Source organism: Amblyomma americanum, chromosome 5 (genome assembly GCF_052857255.1).
Source record: "Amblyomma americanum isolate KBUSLIRL-KWMA chromosome 5, ASM5285725v1, whole genome shotgun sequence".
Taxonomy (NCBI): domain Eukaryota; kingdom Metazoa; phylum Arthropoda; class Arachnida; order Ixodida; family Ixodidae; genus Amblyomma; species Amblyomma americanum.
The window spans coordinates 71,109,094-71,129,732 of record NC_135501.1 but is presented as its reverse complement, the minus strand read 5'-3'; the positions used below and the strand labels follow the sequence as shown (position 1 = coordinate 71,129,732).

Sequence of the window (20,639 nt, the reverse complement as noted above, 5' to 3'; positions counted from 1 at the left end):
ATATCCGTAAAAATGTTATCCGTGGTATCATATGCTATGATATAAGTAAAAAGGTACACCCGGCTATTTCTTTAACAGCGTGATTTGAGTGTTGAACGTGCTTCCTAACACGCTTTCTGATGGAGCGGAGCCAAAAACGAGCCGCAACTAACACACACTTTGCGCGCATGTGCGTTTTCTAGCTCATTTCACCACCTGCCTTTTTCAAGAGCCGCTCCATTGCTGTTTATTTGGCACTAGTGTGACGTTGTTAAACAATTTTTAGGGTGTTGGCATTAGCTTACATTGTCGTAAACACTCCTGGCCATTTCTTTGTGATGCTTATCGGCACACTTCCTAGACACATTTCGCTCCTGACGCCACAGTGCAGAAAGTACCAGTCATCTTGGGTAATTATTTATCTTAGCAGATTTTAAAGAATACCAGAGAGTAGTAAAAATGATTTTGAAAAGGACTGGACGGTTTCGGTGCAGTAAATTCGCAGCCACCTGCAATTCTATGCAAATCAGCCGATGCTATGGAGCATATTCAGTGTGAGTAAATGAGGACGACTTACATGATTATGTCTTCCAAGTTCACCATGATGGTCCTAACCTTACCGGCGACGGTAAATGGAATATACTGGAACAATCGGCGTACAAACTTCGGAAGGAACTGTAAGAAACCTGCTTTTATAATGACTGCATTAATCATGCCCAGCATCTGGTTCATATCTTTCCGCCACGCTTCTTCTTCCGGCTCATTAGATGCATAGAAAAAGGAGGCAATGTTGTTGGAGGCAGCCGCCAAGATATCCGAAAATATGAACATAGGGTTGCCGTTTGCTTCACCGATTCGATCAGACAGTTTGCAATATTCCTTCTGTCAAAACAAGAAAAAGTGAAGAAAAGTAATTCAGTATGGGCACCAGTCAAGAAGTATAGTTGCAGTTCGAGTTTAATTTATTATGATCTCAATTGAAGAATAGGAAGGAAATTTAGAACTTTATGTAGTGGTCATAAAATAGACCCTATATGAGGTACTTAAACTGCTCATTTTCACTAGAGTCTGGATTTAGGCTTGTTGGTCAGAATGCATATTATTAAAAAGAAGCGCGAATAGACAAGAACGAACACAAGGTAGCAGGACTGGTGGCAGCCCCGTTGTCTTGTGTTCATCCTTGGCTATTTGCGCTGCTTCTTATTTTATACTCTTTGTCAGTTCATTCAGGCATCTTATATTTCAAACTATAACGGGCTAAATGTTCTGAGATCCAAGTGCACTAACGTGGCTGAGTTGGCTGCGGTGTGCTTGATCTGCTCTGAATGCAAATAATGAAAGAAATAATATAATGGATGCTTTTCATAAGTAAAACTCTGTTATCCTTTTATAACGGTCAGTTAACTCGGCATTACCGCCACTATCACCGGAGATTCGCTCTTTTTCATTACATAAGTAGTGTCGCAACAATTTTTTATCGCTGTGAAATGATCACCGCAGCCTATTATGTGTTTCAACAAAAGGCACCAACCACTTTCGCATCTGCTCTCCTGAGTCAGTGTCGGTGCCTCTTTTCAAGAAGCCCTGGCCGTGCAGGACTCAAGCTTTCACCATTAGTTTGAAATCGGCTACAAAACATGCGCACAGCTATGCAAACATATGCCTCCTTATTGCAAAGACATAACGATTCGTTTCATGATAGGGCCGCTTTCGAAACAAAAACTTGGTGGTGCACATAATTCGATGAGGTAATTTAGGGACGCTTTTGTTATCTTCAGTGAGAATTTTGTACGCGCATGCCCAATCACAGATATATTCTTTACTGAAGGCTTGAATGGTCGGCAGCACATTGCCATTTAGAAGGGATGAAATCGCCTTGCGCAGTCCTAAAAAAATTCTGAACGATATGACGTATATTCCTGCCTGATTTCGTTTAGCTGGACGTGTCTTTGGACTGTATAACCCGTGCTGCGTTAGGTAAATGCGCGGGACCAGGCTAGCGGCTCAACAACCGTTCTTACGCAGTACTTTGTCTTGCGAAAAACTACTGTGGTGATCAAATCAACGCACTTAATTGTCATGGACAAGAGGCGTATTTTGTTCTGCTTTGCACACATAAACTACCGGTACTTGTAGACAACCATAAGGGGCATTGATTTGATCGTCACTAAAATGATTTAATATCAGGGCATTGCGTAAAAAGGGCTCTTAAGACGCGAGCCGGTTCCAATAAAGGTCTTCTTTTGAGGGGCACCTTATAGACGGGCATGGAAAAAATACATTGTTGAAAAGATTCATGTACAAACCACTGATGATTAAAGCAGCAGATTCTTCTCGCGCCTTTAAAGGGAAGTGGAAAATAAAATGTGCTGGTTTCTGTATTAGAGAGGCTTTATCAAAAATAGGACCGTCAGAATTTACTACAAAGTGTAGTAAACGGTGACATTATCATCATTTGTGAATGTTTTCTGAATAAAAAAAATCATTTTGCTCTCCTCTTCCCTTTTGTACGATCAGGTACGACGTGCTACTACAATCATCTGTAGTTCGTACATAAATCTTTTCGACATAACAGGTTTTTTTTCCGTGCCCGTCTATAAGGTGTCCTTGAAATGTTAACCTTCATTGGAAGCGGCCAACTGACAGGTATCTAGTCTGCTTTTATAGGCGGTTACGTCCCTGTGGCTCAGTGGTTACGGTGCTTGGCTGGTGACACGAAAGGGGCTGGTTCGATCCTGACCAACGGCGGTCGCATTTCTAATAAGGCAAAATGCTAGAGGCCCGTGCACTCTACAATGCCAGTGCACTTTAAAGAACCCCCGATGGCCTACATTATCAGGAGCCTTTTACTAAGGCGTCCCTCATAGCCTTAGAGGCTTTGGGACATCGAACCCCATGAAGAGAAGCATAAACCAAATCTTTGATCGAGGTTGAGAAAGATGTTTCTTATATTTTTCTTCTGGCATATCAGGCGTGCAATGATACCATCTTTGGTTTTATTGAAATTTTGCTTTGAATGCACCTCTCTTTTCGCCTCATAGTTTCTTTTGTCAAAACCCTCTTTAATAAGTATTTGCAGAGTTCTCTTTGTGTACACTGATCCTTTTTTCTAAATCGAAAGTACTAAACTAGAAAATATAAATAATAACAGTAATTAGGTTTTGCCCCCAGGAGAGATAATAGCTAACTAGCAATTCTACCACGCCACTTTTGCAGCGTTCCACAGAAGATGTTCTCACGCAGCTAGCAGAAATTAGTATCCCAAGATGCAATGACAACATGGCTGCCAAGTAAGTACTAGCTGCCAAGTACTGACCGTTCTTCCTATCGGCAGTGGTTAATAGCGCATCAAAAATCTTTGAAGGTAACACGTAAAACTACACAAAACTACACATTTGGTTTTTTTGTGTTTTCACCAGCTTATGATACACCAAATAAGTACCACCAAGTTTTACTTAATGACCCCGAAAAATTCTCTTCAGTAAATTTCTGAAAAAAAAAATTCTAAAATGTAAAATTGTTTCAGGTTGGAAAACAACTTAAACCCCGTTTTAAATGTCACCCGACGAGGTCCCGTTGCTACATTTGAATTTAGGTTGCGTTATTTGTCATTTTTAGTTCAAAAGTATTTACTCTCGTCCAACATCCTGTGATCGTCTTAGATCCATCCGGCTCTCACCATCAAACGGCCCTCAAGCGATGTATCAGCAAATCCTAGATCTCGCAGCATACTCATGCAGAACTTCTTATTTGCTTTCCACTCGGCGCCATTTAGGACACCTAATCCTGTGAAGGAAAAACGCATGGTGTTAACTTGCAGCAACAGTGGTTAAACACTCAAGGCTCGATGTGATTAGGCACCACCACAATGGTGTGGGCCTAATTTTCTGCTTAATGTTAAATGAATACATTTACGAAGCTTATCTTGCGGATCGTTATCAAGAGAATCAATATCACGAATGAGCAACGCTAGGCACTAGATGCTTGAATTTTCAAGTTTTTCCCCAAGACAAAGAACCGCTCCTAACGCCACAGAGTGTAGGTATTTTTTTTTTTACACAACAAAGCCAACATTCATGTTTAGAACAATTATAACGCTTTTCTTCTCAGAATTAATAGTCTTTAATGCTATAATGTCAAACAATCTTCTTTATAAAGCGCTAGAAATATATCCTTGGTGAAAGCAAACTCGTAGACTCATTTGAAACTTCACATATTTGACCACAGCCGCATCGGTAAGATTGTGTAACAATTGTGGCGATGATGACTGTCGAGTAGAAATTTCCGACATCATTCACATGGTTTGAAACTGCCCTGATCAACGTAAAGCGTACGGTTTATAGAAACTCAGCCATGAGCTTTGGGAGGCGAAGCTAGCTCACACAGCCCTCCCCCTTCAGCGCCAGCTGATCGGTCAGGCCTGCAGGGCCTTATTCGCCAATCCTTTCCCGGACGTGGGTGAGCCATTCGCTTAATTACTTTATATTAGTAAAAGTTGATTCTCTTTCTTTCTATCTATCTCTCTCTCTCTCTCTCTCTCTCTCTATTTTATGAACCTATTGAAGATGTTTGGGGATATTTGTCTTGGAAAGCCGACAGTCTCTATTTTTATGGAGCTATTGAAGATGTTTGGGGATATTTGTCTTGGAAAGCAAAAAGGGAATTAATCTAAAATGAATTGCTTGGATGTGAGTAAAATATATTTTATTGCAGATTTCGTTTCTGTCATCACACCTTTAAGACCCAATGATGGGCTGGCTGCCTAAGGGCAGTTTTTCATTCGCTACCTTGGTAAACTGTTGGTAATCTTCATTTTACTTCACAAATTAGGGTTAGGAATTGTCTCGATCATTTCACTATTGCTGCTTCTGCTTCCAGCATAGGTGAAGCTTGTGCTCACGGCCTTATCCCCCCCCCCCCCACACACACACACACAAACCTGTCATAGAAAGCTGAACCACAATGCCCTTCACTTGGTCGTAAACACGGATGCGCTGCACACCCTGCTCGCGCCTCAAGCTTCCTGAACCGTCTTCGGGTGTAGCTTGCTCTCACCTGTAATCACGTGACCAGCCCTTTCACAATATCGGTAGTCCTAATGCATCGCTGAAACCACTACCTTCCGCTAAGGGCGGACGGACCTACTTCTAATAGATAAATGTATTTGCCGAAACTGTCCCACTTGCCGCCGCTGAACGCAGTGAGTTATTGCATTTTTGTTTCCAGACTGTCATCTCTGCTGGCAGATAAACTTCTTTGCGGTGGCGTGAAAGGAAGGATGTTCAATGTGAACGCCGCGGCCGTCCAGTGAGTGCCTTACCGCTTGGTGAAACGAAGGCAAAAGAAGGCACCGTCCTTTCTGCATGGGCAAGGTAACGGACGCCAGGATAACCTATAAAATTAAGCACCGGCATATCGCTCTTTACTTTCAAGGGCGCAGCGGAGGGTATTGAAATTAAGAACTGCAGTGTCTGTTCCTGAAGCAGCCGACGTCATCACAATGGTGGATGCGGTGGCTGTGACGCGCGTTTTACCTTTCAGTCCTTCCACACCTCTTTCTTTCAACTCCCCTCCGTCCAGGGGCGGCATTGACAGTTGCAGAGCATAGCAAGAACAAGGTTGACCACCACCCAGTACAGTATTTCACTTATTTACTGCCGCTTCATTCTTACTGCCCAAGTAGCACAAGTAATTGGCCCAACATTGGAGCCATATCGGCAAAGGCCGGCCCTACAAAGGACCAGGATGGAATCATCCTGTTGCAATATTGGGTCGATGACCTGTGCTGCTTGGGTGGTACGTACAAACACCGACGTGAGCCTTCAAAATGGTGACTCAGAAAATATGGCGACCTCTCCGCCGCAAACAGCTTTTCTAGAATAAGCCGTGTCAACCCATTAGAATAACCAATTGTGAATTTTAATATATTTTTATTACCGCTTACATTAGCCATAACACTGCTTACGACGCAACTGTACCGGCGTCGCTGGCTGCTGTATAAAAAACGGAAACATTAATCAAAGCATACAAAATCTCAAAACTAAACGAAGATCAAAATCTCTCCGAAGGATTTGAGCTAACGGATATTCAACTGTCTTTCCTTTAATTCTACTGTAAACCAATACTAAACCTGCCCATACCTTTGCTAAGGTTACTTCTCGTCGTACGCAATTACCTTGGTTAGGGCTAAGTGGAGTCAGAAAGACATCGGCGCGGTAGAGGAGCTCATTATGGTTTACAAACTTCCTGATGCTCTCGATGTCGTTCATCACGACGACGTCCGTGAAGTTTATTCTCAGTCTGAAAACAAGAGCATATAAAGAGGAAACAAGATTGAAAGAGTGCTATTGTCATGAATTCATTTTTGCCATATTATGCCCAATGCCTGAAGAATGTCCAAGCCAATATTAGCTAGGCTTTACATAACTCGGCGACGACGTCCAGGCACACGATTAACCAAGAGAAATGAGTGTGCAAAGATTTTGTCTGGTAACTCAATCTCTCTGAGTTCTAACTCTTCATCATGCAGAGATAACAAAACCAGCTCGCTCAACTATCCGCTCTTGTCATAAAAGAAAAATCTTCGACTGTCGCTCGAAGTCTAATTTATCTGCTTACACAAGGCATCAGCTGACTGGAATTTAAGTATTAGTTTATACCACTGTTGGAAAACTTTAAAGCTCAGAAACAAGGAAAAGAAAAAAACATTTGGGGCAAGAATATCAACCACTCTCACCGAAACAGCCAATAATATGTTTTGAAACCCTGAGAGCTTTGGAAAAAGTTGCTCGCGAAGTAAGCAGCAAAAAAATGTTTTCATTACAGTAAAATAAATGCATTTGCGAACAAGTTAAATGCGACAGCTCTTTGTTTACTCCAGAAAACTGTCACCGAAGCGAGCATTTTCTCATATTTCACGGAGTTTATTTAATTGGCGTTTGAACGCAGATCCATTTGATAATTTGCCTGCTTCCACTACAGAACAAAGGCTTCTGCCATATCCCTTTTATTAAGGCTGGCCTGGACCAAATGCGGCCGCTTTCGCCATGAACTTTCGCGGTGAATCCCCGTGAACTTTCAGATTCTGTCAGGAAACTAAATTTTTCACTTTCCCTTCTTACTGCTCTTTCATCAGATAAACTACGTTACGCTAAGGTATCATCGGTTACCGTCTGATCGCATTACATGTTCGCCTCATTCCTATCGATTCATTTTCATTTTCACTCGGATAGCAATACGCCGGTTTCTTCATTGACCTGCTCTGATGGTTTCCGGTCACCTTAAGTTGCATATATCATTTTCCTTTTCATATCTCATTGTGCTGTCCCAAATTTAAGTTCAAACTTTTTTGTGACCAACCAAACTTTCGCCCCACAGATGTGTACTGGCTGGATGGAACTGTTGCATGCACTCCTATTGAGTAATACTGCTAAGCTCCGGTTCGTGCATTGACAGTACCTGCCAAACGCAGTTCCCGTACTCTTACTGTTCATTTTTCGTCTCACGTTGAAAATCTGCTGGGACAAATTGATATAAATAGAAACATTTCCTTACCACTTTAATGCATCGCGGCCCATCTAAACTATTCCTCATTGCGAGACTGTTGAATAATATGTGTTTTTTTTTTATGAGGACCCTGTCTGGTTCTCTGAACTAAAGCTCTGCAATTGATCCGCACGCTAGCCCAGTATGAAAAAGTCATCAGTAATTTCAATTTTGCTAAGCTAGTCCCCCTTAACTTAAAACCCCAATTCTTCCAAACTCTGTTATGGAATCCCTGTAGTGAACACGCGACCAACAGTACTAGAAAGATGCTGTCGCCCTGCCCAATTCCCTTGCAGATTAGGCTTTTATCGCTTTCCATGTGAACTCTGGTTGCTACGGAGCCGGTTTAGATATTTTTCAGCAACTTTACATGTTCCTCTTCTAATGACTTATCAGAAAGTGCGTCCTTGGCTGGAGAACTTCAGCTTAGTGATACTCGTTCTCGTAGTGTACGAAAAATACATATAGGAGCTGGTTTCTTTCTGTGCTCTTTTATTTCATTTATTTGTTCTTGTGAACATTGCAGCTTGTCTGATAGGAAATTCCCATAGTCACGACGACTCTTTGTCGACTGAACTGTAAAGTCGTCTAACCTAGCAGAAGTTGCCTGAGTAACTTCCTTCTATAAAACGGACAGGACGCTGATTAGAATATTATTTTTCAAAACCTCAGCAACTCCTTTTTTATGGAAGAGTCTAATATTATCGTTTTGGTGAGACTGCGACCCTGTTGAAGCCAACAGGCGTTACTATGTAGGGCGCAGGTACTCTCAGCTACATTTGATTCATTCATTTGCAGTCTATTGCCTAATTCTTCTGAAACCTTCATCTACTTTCGGCGCCTATTATTACCAAGCAGAGGCAGATGTTTTTGATAATGATCGTACGCAAAAATGCTGCGAGAATTTGTGCTCTGGCTCTCCCGCATAAAATAAGAAACACTTCGAACCAGAGCAGTAGCGCTGCGGGAAAACTTAGTTTAAAATTGTTGATTCTCCTTGATCGCTTTTAATGCGTTAGAATTAGAGGGGTCGCTGAAAGCGGAAATGGTGGCAGTGCAAGCGGTCCAACTGCCAGGGCGGATAGGAGGCAATCTGCTCACCGGGTTACGAACGCACCTAGTATACTGCTCAGAAGAGCTTAGTATACTGCCTAAGATTTAACAAGCCTCAGTATGCCTGCTTGGACATAAGCACTTCTCGTGTGTTAACCTGGAATATACATAACCTACATATGCAACATTGGATACAACAAACTTTCGTGTTTTAAACTCGAATAAAACTAACTTTTGTGTGTTGCCTGAGGTACAGCAAGACTGAGGATGTAGCACATCGTATATACTAAAATCTAGTGCGTTAACCTGGGACGTAAGATACATTTCATCGCAATGCATTCAAACGATCCACCGAGGATCACGTAACAGTTGTTAATTCACCATGGCTAAGGTGTCCTCAAAAGGGGGCGGAGTATTCATACCATTACATTTGCAGTAACGTCATCTTCTTATTCCTGCTAGACTGCAATCATCCAGCTATGCTCTCAAGACTATTACCGGTATCATCGCCTTCCCCACCTAGTTAATAATGTCCTTCTCGTATGGTCACCACGACTCTCATATTTCATTCGATTTGAACATTTCCTGAAGTGCGGCACACAAACCACCAAAAATCGAGCGCCCAATAGGCGCGCGGGTATGTTATTCACGCATTTCTGTCATGGAATAGAATAATGATCCTCACCGTTCACACCAATAGGGTGGGTCTCATAACACATGGAAATATTACGGGTGCCTCTTTCGTTCAGTGCATGCGTTTTTGTTTGCACGGCTGGTAGTGAAAAGACTTCCTTGTCTGTTGACAAGACCTCACAGCAACATTGCCATGCCACTTGAGGCGCCATGGCCATAAATTCAAACTGAACGTAGTTTCTTCACTGCACGCGAAGAATATGTGGCTGTCGCTTGTGCTGGCGTCCCCGTTTGCTGATTCCGGCGAACATTTTATGGGCTCTGACTCGAAAAATCAAGCTTGCTGCACCAAACAATCGTTACTGAGAGCAATTATACGATCAATAGCATATGAGATAAAGTCTGTAACCTTTGTAGTGTGCTACAAAATGACTGGCTGTGGGCAATGCGCAGTCGCAAACGTAGTAACGAAAGCAAGCTGTTCACTTGTAAAGATCACAACCTCAAAGTGCTCTCTTTCAGAAGCTTCATACCTGAAGATGGAGCCGTATTTACTGGCCCACTCTATAGCCTTCGTGCGATGAAAATCCCTTTGGCGCAGTTCTACGTGCCCAAAAATTGAGCTTGCCGGTGGCATCGGAGGCAGTCTTGCTCCTTGCGGAACGCGCCTTCGCCGCCTCCAAAGGCACACTGCAAGCCATCCCAGCACGCACGCCGAAATCGACGTCGTAAGGACAGCTATAAACATACTGGCGCAGATTTAGTGCCTGAAATCAGAGTTAAGTGCACCGCAGTGCTATGTGATCAAATAAGAAGTACAAGCGACCAAGTAGGACGGATAGCAGTACACCACGCTGCGGACGGCCACGGCAGCTTCAGGACAAAAGTTCTGAAAAAAAAAAAGAATTCACTAATCAATGAAACGCTAACTCTATGCAAACAAGTTTTAAATATGCTCATGATTAAAAGCCCTTCAGTTGAGGTGCGCTTCACTAATGATAAAAACACGGTATCAAACTTTTTCACATATAGTTATCAATTGCGATTCTCGTTAGCACGAATGGGCAGTGCAGCTAGCAAGTGCTATCGCGATCACAATGGTACAGAACGCATGTTCTCGGAAAAACGTTTATTGCAGCTCTACCTCGCCACACAGTCGCGTGGTATTGATGTCAGCCGATAGACAGTACTTGCGCCTAATACTGTGACACATTTCAGGCGACTAGATAACGTGACTGCTAAGAAAAATGAATCTTCAATACACTCTTGTACCGTAAACTTTTGATCCCGGTATGACATTGCTTTCTGCAGGGGCGGTATTTCCTTTTCTCTGTGAGCCCATAGAAAGCGCCCAAAACACGTGTGGGTAAAAGGACCTTCTTTTCGTCACACTGTGGTCTCATTGCTGACTTACCCTTAACGCGTTACACTACTACATCTAAGAGAGAATGTACTATTCTGTAAAAACACGTGTTTTGTGTGAGCAGCTTGAATGTACTGCGAGGGAGAGAATTCAGGACTATGTGTTGTGGCGCAGGTTTCTGGAAAATGACCATCTTTACTCTAGTTATTGTTGGATTTCATGTTTAATGTAATCCAGTAAACGCTGTAAAGTTTTTCTTGATTACGTATACCTTTACCACATAAATTGGCGTTGGACTATCGTCCTTTGTTTTTGGATCATAGCCGTATTAATTTCGCGACGCACGTTACGACCGAGAAAATGAAATAAAATTTTTCATTTATAGTGTGACCGATAAACGGTCGAAGCGCTCAAAACCAGGTTTAATTAGACGTGCTGGGCGTGCAAGACAGCAAGGGGCTCGAGCGAGGAAGAAGACGAAACCTCTAGCCCCTCGAGTGCGCAAGGCATGGCAAGTCCCATCTAAAACAGTTCGGCCGCGGTATGGCGCCACTGGATTGATTGAGACTGTGGCATTACTCCCCCTCTCTGAAGAGCAACGCTGGTTACCGCAACAAGGAGAAGCACGGAGACAAGGGACGGCGCTTGTGTCCAGCGGCTGGTGTAGACACGCCTGAAGCGCTAGCGGGCTTGGTAAGGCTTCATCCGTGCGACATGGACGACTTCGGGGGTGGGCCGTCTAGAGGAGCGAACTGTACCCTGAGGGAAAAATTCACAGTTCACCTCACTCACATGGCGGAGTACCTCGTAGGGGCCAAAATATCGGCACATAATCTTTTCGGAGCGCTTACGCATTCGTATTGGGCTTCAAACTCAGACTTGTTCGCCGGACCGGTAACTAACAGCTCGGTGGCGGAGGTTATAGCGGCGAGCGTCGAGGGCTTGCTGGTGTCGGATGCGCTGTCAGGCGAGTTGGGGGGCGGCCTCGGTGTGACGAACGTATTGGGCAAAACCCATAACAGATGAGGCACTACTAGTCGGGAGCAACACGGCGCCCAGCATGGTTGTGGCTTCGCCACCATGAAGTAAACGAAATGTAGTGAAACGTCTCGTTTCTTGTAGAGCACTGTTATAGGAAAATTTGACGTTAAAGGAGAATGGCGTCCCCGTTGCGGTGGTCTGCGTCAACATACATGGAAATAATGTCGGCGATCGGCTTGTTGAGCCGTTCGGTGAGTCCGTTTGTCTGAGGGTGGTAAGCTGTTGTTTTGCGGTGACTTACGCCGCTAAAGTGCATAACCTCATGCGTAAGGGCCGAGGTGAGCACTGTTCCCCTGTCAGTTACAACGACGATCGGTGCACCGTGACGAAGCACAATATTTTGAACGAAAAATTTCGCAATTTCGTCAGCGGTACCACGAGGGAGAGTTTTAGTTTCATAGTACCAGCTGAGGTAGTCGGTGGCGACCACAATGTAGCGGTTACCCAGCGAGAACTCCGGAAATGGGCCGAGTAAGTCCATGCCGACTTGGAGGAAGGAGTCTTGTGGCGAATTATTAGGCTGCAGTAGTCCGGCTGGCTTAGTCGGCGGCATCTTGTAACGTTGGCACTCGCGGCAAGTTCTGACGTAACGCTGGACAATGGAAGCAACCCTGGGCCAGTAGTACTTTTGGCGTATCCGCACCAAAGTGCGGGAAAAACCCATCTGACCAGAAGATGGGTCATCATGACTCGCCTGCAGGACTTCGTCGTGAAGGGCCGTAGGCACGACGAGCAGATAGACAGCTTCTGTTGGACTGTAGTTTTCTTATACAGAACGCCGTCACGTAAACAGAACGACGACAGCCCGCGCGAAAAGATTCGTGGTGGCGACGCAGAGCTTCCTCAAGATATTCAGTGAAAGGCCGAAGTTCGCTGTCGTCCCTTCGGTGTTGAGTGAGGACGGACGTGGAGATGGCACTGAGAAAAATAGAATCGTCGTCGGGATCAGCTCGGTTGTCTTCGATAGGAGCACGAGACAGGCAGTCGGCCTCACTGTGCTTCCTACCGGACTTATAAACGATGGTGACATCGAACTCTTGAAGGCGAAGGCTCCAGCGTGCAAGCCGTCCATTGGGATCTTTGTGGTTCGCCAGCCAACACAAGTGGTTGTCACTGACAGCCCTGAAAGGGCGGTCATATAAGTACGGGCGAAATTTGGTCACTGCCCACAAAATGGCCAGGCATTCTTTTTCGGTGGTGGAATAGTTCGTCTTAGATTGTGACAAGGTGCGGCTTGCGTATGCGATTACGCGTTCGAGACCATCTTGCCTCAGCACAAAGACCGCACCGAGGCCAATGTTGCTGGCGTCTGTGTGCAGTTCAGTGGCGGCCGACTCGTCAAAGTGTCCAAGGATGGGCGTACTTTGGAGACGAGTTCGGAGGTCTTCAAAGGTCTTCTGTTGTTCCAGGCCTCAGAAGAACTGTTCGGAATCTTTCTTGAGGCAGGTGAGGGGCTCAGCGATCTGGGAGAAGTTCTGATCAAAACGCCGATAATAGGCGCAGAGACCCAGAAAACGGCGCACGCTTCGCTTATCGGTGGGCACAGGAAAAGCAGCCACGGCGGCTGTCTTATCGGGGTCGGAGATAACCCTCAACGATGTGGCCCAAAAACTTCAACTCTTCGAAAGCGAAGTGACACTTTTCGGGCTTCAGGGAAAGACCGGCCGACCGAATTGCTTCGAACACAGCGCGCAGGCGTCTCAGGTGCTCCTCAAACGTATCAGAGAAGATGAAAACGTCATCCAAGTACACGAGACAAGACTGCCATTTCAGATCGGCAAGAACGGTATCCATCATCCGCTGGAAGGTTTCAGGAGCCGAGCACAGGCCGAAAGAGAGCACCCGAAATTCGTACAGACCGTTGGGTGTAATAAAGGCGGTCTTTTCCCGGTTGCATTCGTCCACCTCGATTTGCCAATAGCCGCTGAGTAGACCAAGCGATGAGAAGTACTTGGCGTGGCGCAGCCGATCCAGGGAGTCATCAATGCGTGGCATAGAATAAACAACTTTTTTTTTATTTTGTTTAAACGTCGGTAATCAACGCAGAACCGTAGGGTTCCATTTTTATTTGCTACTAGAACAGGCGACGCCAACGGGCTCGTCGACGGCTGTATCACGTTGTCCTGGAGTATTTCTTGAACTTGGCGGCGAATGGCATCACACTCCTTTGAAGAGATCCGGTAAGGCGTCTGACATAACGGCCGCTGGTTGGCGTCGACTATAATTCGGTGCTTTGTGAGCGGTGTCTGCCTAAACTTAGAGTTCGAGGCGAAGCAGTCACAGAAAGACTGGATAACGCTTTCGTGGCAGCGTTTCTGATTAGACGGGAGGTTCGGGTTCACGTCAGTTTTTATGGGAGTGGTCGGTGCCTCCACTGATACCGAGGCTTCGGACAAAGCGTGCTGTCCCGCGAATTCGCCGAGTTCTTCGAAATACGCAATAACTGTTCTGCCAGGCAAACACTGAGGTTCACAGCCAAAATTGGTTACAAGAGCGCGGTTCGGCCATTGTTCAGCTCGACAATTTCGCGAGCAACACAGACTTGCCGACCAAGGAGCAGCGACATGTTGGTTTCAGCGATGCCGCGAGTACCAGTGATGTCGCAATCTACGGTAACAAACATGCTAGCTCTTGACGGAATTAATACGTCGTCATCAAAGACGCGTAACGTAGTCCCGCGTGGCTCGGGATCGCCGTCAACAGGGGGTTGAATTGAAAATGACATGACCAGCTCCTGAAGGTTGATGACAGCACCGTACTCCGGAAGGAAATCTAAACCAAGTATCAGGTCTTTGGAGCACTCGGGTAGCACAGCAAAGCAACAAGGGAAAGTAGCACCGCGGATCTGGATTCGTGACGTGCAGACGCCAATTGGCGTAACCACATGGCCTCCGGCGGTGCGAATCTGGGGTCCAGACCAGGTTGTCAGAACCATTCCGAGGGCCGTAGCTAGCCAACTACTCTTTAAAGAAATGTCAGCGCTAGTATCCACAAGTGTGGTCACATCGCGATTATCAGCGATTACTGGGATTTCGGCCGACACCAGTCGGTCACAGCCCGTCGTTGTCGTTGAGGTCGTCGGGTGAGGTCGTCGTCGGTCGGAGCGTAGCCGCGAATCGTCGGGTGGAGGCTCTTGACTTTCGAATAGCGGCGGCCCTACCCTCGGGGGACGCCGTCTTCAGTTTTCCCGATGTGGGGACGCGCCTCTGAATTGGCTATAAAAAGACGGGCGGCTTGGCGAAGAAAACCGCCTTGGGGTTAGCGGCCGGGACTGGCGTCGCCACGAGGTCGTTGGCTTCACGTTATCGGACAAATACTGCGGGATGTGCCGCGGCCGTTCTCCGTGGCGTGATCGCAGTGAGTCAAGTGGAAACCCCCTTAAGCCCATTCTGCGGTAGGGACAGTGGCGGAGGATGTGGCCGGGCTCCCCACAGTGGTAGCAGAGCGGCCTATTGTTTGGCGTACGCCAAACGCGCGCTTTGCTCATGGTGGACAGGGGCTCCTGCGGTACGACGGGTACAGCTGCAGTTGGGTACCGCAGTGAACGCACAGGAGTGACGGGAGAAAAGGCTTTTCTCACTGGCCCTGAACGACTTTGTAGTGCTTCACTGTATGTCATCACATAGGGCGCTGGCTGCGGAGCTGGTGGCTACTGAACAGCTCGCCGGACTTCATCTCGGACTACGTCCGGTACGGCAGCGACGCTGGCCTGTGGAGCTTCGAAGCGAAGTTTGTCTAGTTCTTCACGCACCGGGCTCCTCACAAGCTCTCAAAGCTCCTCAGTGGGTAGCGACGTGGGTGTGCAGTGGTGAGCGGCTGCAACACTATCCCGACGGCCGTAGTGCGCGCCCCGTTCTTGCAGAGAACGCTCCATGCTTGTTGCCTCCTTGGCAAAGTCGGCCACCTTTCTTGGCGGGTCACGTACCAGTCCGGCAAACAATTGCTCTTTGACGCCGCGCATTAAGTGGCGCACCTTTTGTACTCGGGCATAGCAGGGTCGGCGCGATTGAACAGTCGCGTCATGTCCTCGATGAACATGGCGACGCTCTCGTTCGGCTGCTGCGACCTCGATTGCAAGGCGACTTCAGCCTTGTCCTTTCGTTCGCTGCTGTTGAAGGTGGCTATGACCTCTAGGCAAAAGATCTCCCAGTTAGTCAAGGAAGCTTCGTGGTTCTCATACCTCGTCTCGGCCAAGTCCTGCAGTGCGAAGTACACGTTCCGCAATTTTCGCTCTCCGTCACACTTGTCACAAGCCCGCCACACGGTCAAAGCTGGCTAACCAGTCTTCGACGCCCTGAAACCTCTCACTGTTGAGTGACAGGGGCGACCGAGGCGTGTGAAGGACGAACGGTGGGGCTTTCCCTGAATGCTGACTTGTCTGGCTAGCCGTAGTGGACGTCATGGCCCTTGCTGGTCTTGCGAGTGAACTGAGCTCTGGCTGTAGGCCTCGCAGACGCCGGCTCGCCTTGTGGACTGGTGTTGTAGCCACGCGTTGAGAACTGAAGTCAAGAGGGTCCTCGAGGTCAGCGTACATGGACCGTTACCCAGCACCTCCACAAATATATCACCGATACACGGTCGAAGCACTAAAAACAAGGTTTAATTACACGTGCTAGGCGTGCAAGACAGCAGGGCGCTCGAGCGAGGAAGAAGACGAAACCTCTAGCCCTTCGAGTGCGCAAGGCATGGCAAGTCCCATCTAATACAGTTCGGCCGCGGTATGGCGCCACTGGATTGATTGGGACTGTGGCAAAATTAATTTACAAAATATTTCATAAAATTTCGGGAACTCAGAGCACTCTCTTCAGCAGTTAAAGAGTCACTCCGGGGCGTGGCACGACTTCTTCTAGCCGCATTTTCGTTACGACGCCTCTCGAGTCTTGCGGCACCTTCTTGTGCTGTCTTTTGAGCGCGTTGTCTCTTCCTCGCTTCGCTCTTTCATTGTTGCCTCTCTTTCGAACTCTCAATGACGATTATAATGCACTGGGGCGAAGCGCATATATATATATATATATATATATATATATATATATATATATATATATATATATATATATATATATATATATATATATATATATATATATATATACCCCTCCCCTCTCGAGGCAACACCTCCTCTCCCTGTTCCCCAGCGGAGCGCATCTGGTGGAGCGACCGGTGACAGCAGCGGCGTATACTGCAGCGCCATCTGTTGGAGTTCGGCTGCGGCGTTGCTAGGCATCGCCACGGCACGGCTGAAGTGCGATCACGGGACGAGCCGAGGTGGTTGCCTGGCTTGCGCAGTGTCTTTTTCGCAACAAAAATTATAGGAGGTTGAAATACTGCTGCGCCTGGTTAGAGAGCGAAAGCTGCGGTGGATCGTATAAGTAGACACGGCTTGGACTGTAATGTTCAGTGCAGTCCGCACCCTGGATAGGCAACGCGTCCACCCCGCCAGGTGACGGTTAAATTCGTGATCTCCATAAAAACGCTAAGGCGCCCGTGTGCTGTGCGATGTCATTGCACGTTAAATATCCCCAGGTGGTCGAAATTATTCCGGAGCCCTCCACTACGGACCTGTTTGTTCCTTTATTCTTTCGCTCCCTCCTTTATTCCTTCCCTTACGGCGCAGTTCAGGTGTCCAAATATATATGAGACAGATACTGCGCCATTTCCTATCCCCAAAAAACCAATTATTATTATTAGCTATGAAACGGAGAGAGAAGGCTGCCAAAAGGGGCCACAACTCAATGCTACCATTAAAAACCGGAAAAACTAGGTAACCATAAAGGTTTTTGTATCCCATGATAATGAATAGTTGTGAATGGTTATTAGTTAACAATATCGGAGTTGTAATAACATTCTTGAAACTTTTTGTAAAACTGCCGGTTTTTGAGGAACTTTGCAGCCAGACAGCCCTGTTTTCTCTGGTCGTACAGGGTTTATTGCTCCGATAGAGCTAGATGAGATTTCCATCGTAACCTTGTACTTGGCAATGTTCTAAAAAAGAACCATATAAAAACCAGTTTTTATTTAAGTTCAAAATACGCGTCTTCGATTTTTTTGTTTTCGTATATTGAATAGTTCATGTCGAAAACATCGCGAGATAGTATTCATTATCATTAAAGACAGAATAATCACTGTCAAACGGACATACTTTAGGCATCCTCACAGACGAGTGCTAGCGCAGCCCCTTCGCCGCAAAAAAGTGTTGAAATTAGGAAAATAGAACAAAGATAATAAAACAGTAGGTTATATTTAAAATGTAAATAACTTATTAATGTATGTGTGCTTTTCACTGCCAGCCAGTGTTGCGCAACGGCTGCTTTTTTGTGACACTGGTGTTTCGCAGTAGCAAATTCAAAGACAGGCGATAATCTGCATTCCCATTGTCTATCAAATATATAAGCAGCGATCTGGGGATGTTTTCGGGTAGCGCGACCAATGTGCAAGCTACCTATGATGAACCCATTGCATATGTTTGGTTTCTCACCTGGCTGCGTGCGACGTCGGTGAGGTGCTTTGAAGCGTTTGGGGCGTCTCTTGACCCCGCTGGCCGCGTGATGACGTCAAAGACTGCAATAAGTGAGAGGCGGGTTGCCCGTAGGGTGAGGCCCTCTTGCACGCATCCCCTCTAGCATACATGAAGACGATAAAGGCATCGTGAGGCATGTGCAGAGGGTGGTCATGTGACTATGGAATGGATCCACGCGTGGATGTTTGTGGTACACAACACTATCACAGCTATGCTGTACAAGCTATCGCACAAGAAATACTTACCGCGTATCTTGGCATATGACTAAAAAGACTTTGCGCTAAAACAACACACACAAAAAAGACGACGACAGCACGGGCGCCCGTCGTATCGTCGTCTTTCTGGTGCGTGTTGTTTTGGCGCAAAATCTTATTGGTATGTATGATCACTAAGTAGCCCAACAGTTGCCTCTTCTTTTCATATGAAGCGCTGTATGCGATGCAGATCCCACTCTTGAAGAAAACATTATTCAAGCAATATGGTTCTCTCAAAAATTCGCAAAGGCGGTGCAGAGAGCTGGAAAGTCGTTTTGAGATAGAAAATGAAGAACTTCGCTTTGCACAAATTAAAAAAAGTTGTGTAAGACCACATTGGCATTCTGTTTAGGGGAAACCATGGTCTACCTACCAAATTCAGTCCTTATTGAGATCTTTACAAAGAAGGGCCGCACACAGTCCATTAAATACTGCTTGTGTTGGGACTAGTTGGTGTAGTAGTGGAGCAATGTACGTGTGCTGCATAGCAACAATTTTTAACAAAATTTAGGATGAAACACAAGCATTAAAAACCAGATTAGACGCACACTACCAACCAACCTAAAAGCTTTGACTACGCAGTGCGCGCTTAAGCTCACCTCATTTATGAATTTGCTGCGTTATCGTCTTGCCTGCCCATGGTATTTTTTAGACTGATAGTTTTTCTATTTCCTTGTTTACTGCCTTGACAGACCCCCCCCCCCTCTCTCTCTAATGTACCTTACGGGCCCTGAGGGTAAGGTATTAAATGCAAAATACATAGCCTTGGTAAGTATTCGATGTGAACTGTATGGAGATACCATCAATTGCTGGTATATAAACTTAAGCGTTTGGCACGCACATACCTTTGGTTAGATGAACACATACAACGTGACATGCTACATTTGGCAGCATGGTACATGCATGTCTACTACTTCCGTGTTGTAATCATTAATTATTTTGTGTTTCAGCGTTGTATGCTACAATAAGATTTTACAATGCTGCCATCTTAAACCATGCAGTTTTAGTAAAGAGGAAAGCACTGCGAAATTGAGAAATGCATATATGAATGTCGAACAAATTATTTTTACATAGTCTGCTTCGAATAAAAAAACATGGAACAATAAGTAAGTGCACCTCTAGGAGCCGGCAAGAGAATCAGCGGTCTCCCTCAAACCCTTAGAAATTTTTTCTATCACTAAAGGTATACATATATTTGTACAGGTGACGTAAGCTACCTAGTGCCAATATTTCAAAAAAGCCCGCCCTGTGCGAAGATTTGTCAAGTGTAGGGGGCTGGAAGTTGAAAGTATTTTCCAATAGTGGCCCAACATTGTAATCTTAACAGATTGCAAATTTGCCAGCTTGAAAGGCGCCATGCATTCTAGCTGAGAAACGCTCATTGAAATTTTCTAGATGTTTATTTCTTTCTACATACTGTTAGCTTCTCAGGCCTCTTTAAAGGTGCCGAGTGTACATATATTCAGTACAGCAGAGTTTCAACAATTTTGGAAGATTCTATATTGAAGTTGTTTGACCATGTCCTTGTCGGTCAATGGTATTTCACTTTATAATTGCTTTTCGCGGAAACATAAATTTATAGACGTCTGGACTCCAGATGGATTATTAGCTCGTAATGAGAGTCCTCCGACTAGCCGCAAGTAACAGCTGGAATCTAAATTGAACCTATAGTAACATGGCTGATTGAAAAACTTAAGCCTACAAAATTTTATACAAATAGCCAATTAACTCTGATCGTGAATAGGTATTGCAAGCATATCATGGTGCATGGGCATAACACCTAACTTTCCAATTTAAGCCTGAAATAAATGTGCACAAAACTCCATCATCTAAATTCATAAAGCTGGAAAGATCTAGTAGTAGAAGTGATAGAGCTACTCTCGCCAAAGCGAAACAAATCCAACCTTCTAGGGCAACTTTCCCACGTGAGTCCTGGCCACTCAGTGAAAATGTTCAGCTCCCTACCGGAGTCTCTTCATAAGGCGGAGTGAATTTAAGTAATAAGAGAAATTTCGCGGATAATTCAGTTGGTTGTTTTCAAAACGTAAAATGCCAAAGAGAAATAAAAACGATACTGGCAAGGGAATACGAACCGATGACCTTTGCGTCGTTAGCCGAACATTCTTCTCAGGACAGTACAAAAACACGTGGAACGGAAATATAAAAAAAACGATGCATGGAGACAGCGTGCACACTTCAGCCGTGATCGAACGAACGTGCGTAAAGATAATACAAAGCTGGCATCTTCCAGCCT

At 45.6% G+C, this 20,639-nt stretch overlaps 1 protein-coding gene across 4 annotated transcripts in view; it reads right to left on the bottom strand.

Moving 5' to 3' along the window:
- The window catches only part of LOC144132529 (cytochrome P450 2U1-like), a 44,752-nt gene that overhangs the window by 23,537 nt on the left and 576 nt on the right, over positions 1-20,639 (bottom strand). For 2 of the 4 annotated variants that reach the window (XM_077665010.1, XM_077665006.1), the window contains exons 2-6: positions 18,090-18,172; positions 9,744-10,099; positions 6,155-6,279; positions 3,659-3,765; positions 557-861 (exon numbers count right to left, since the gene is read on the bottom strand). In XM_077665010.1, coding sequence (XP_077521136.1) covers positions 557-861; positions 3,659-3,765; positions 6,155-6,279; positions 9,744-9,958 — 752 coding nt within the window. In that variant the 5' untranslated portion in view covers positions 9,959-10,099; positions 18,090-18,172. The remainder of the gene's footprint in view (positions 1-556; positions 862-3,658; positions 3,766-6,154; positions 6,280-9,743; positions 10,100-18,089; positions 18,173-20,639) is intronic. The other 2 variants (XM_077665009.1, XM_077665008.1) reach the window with 2 other exon arrangements.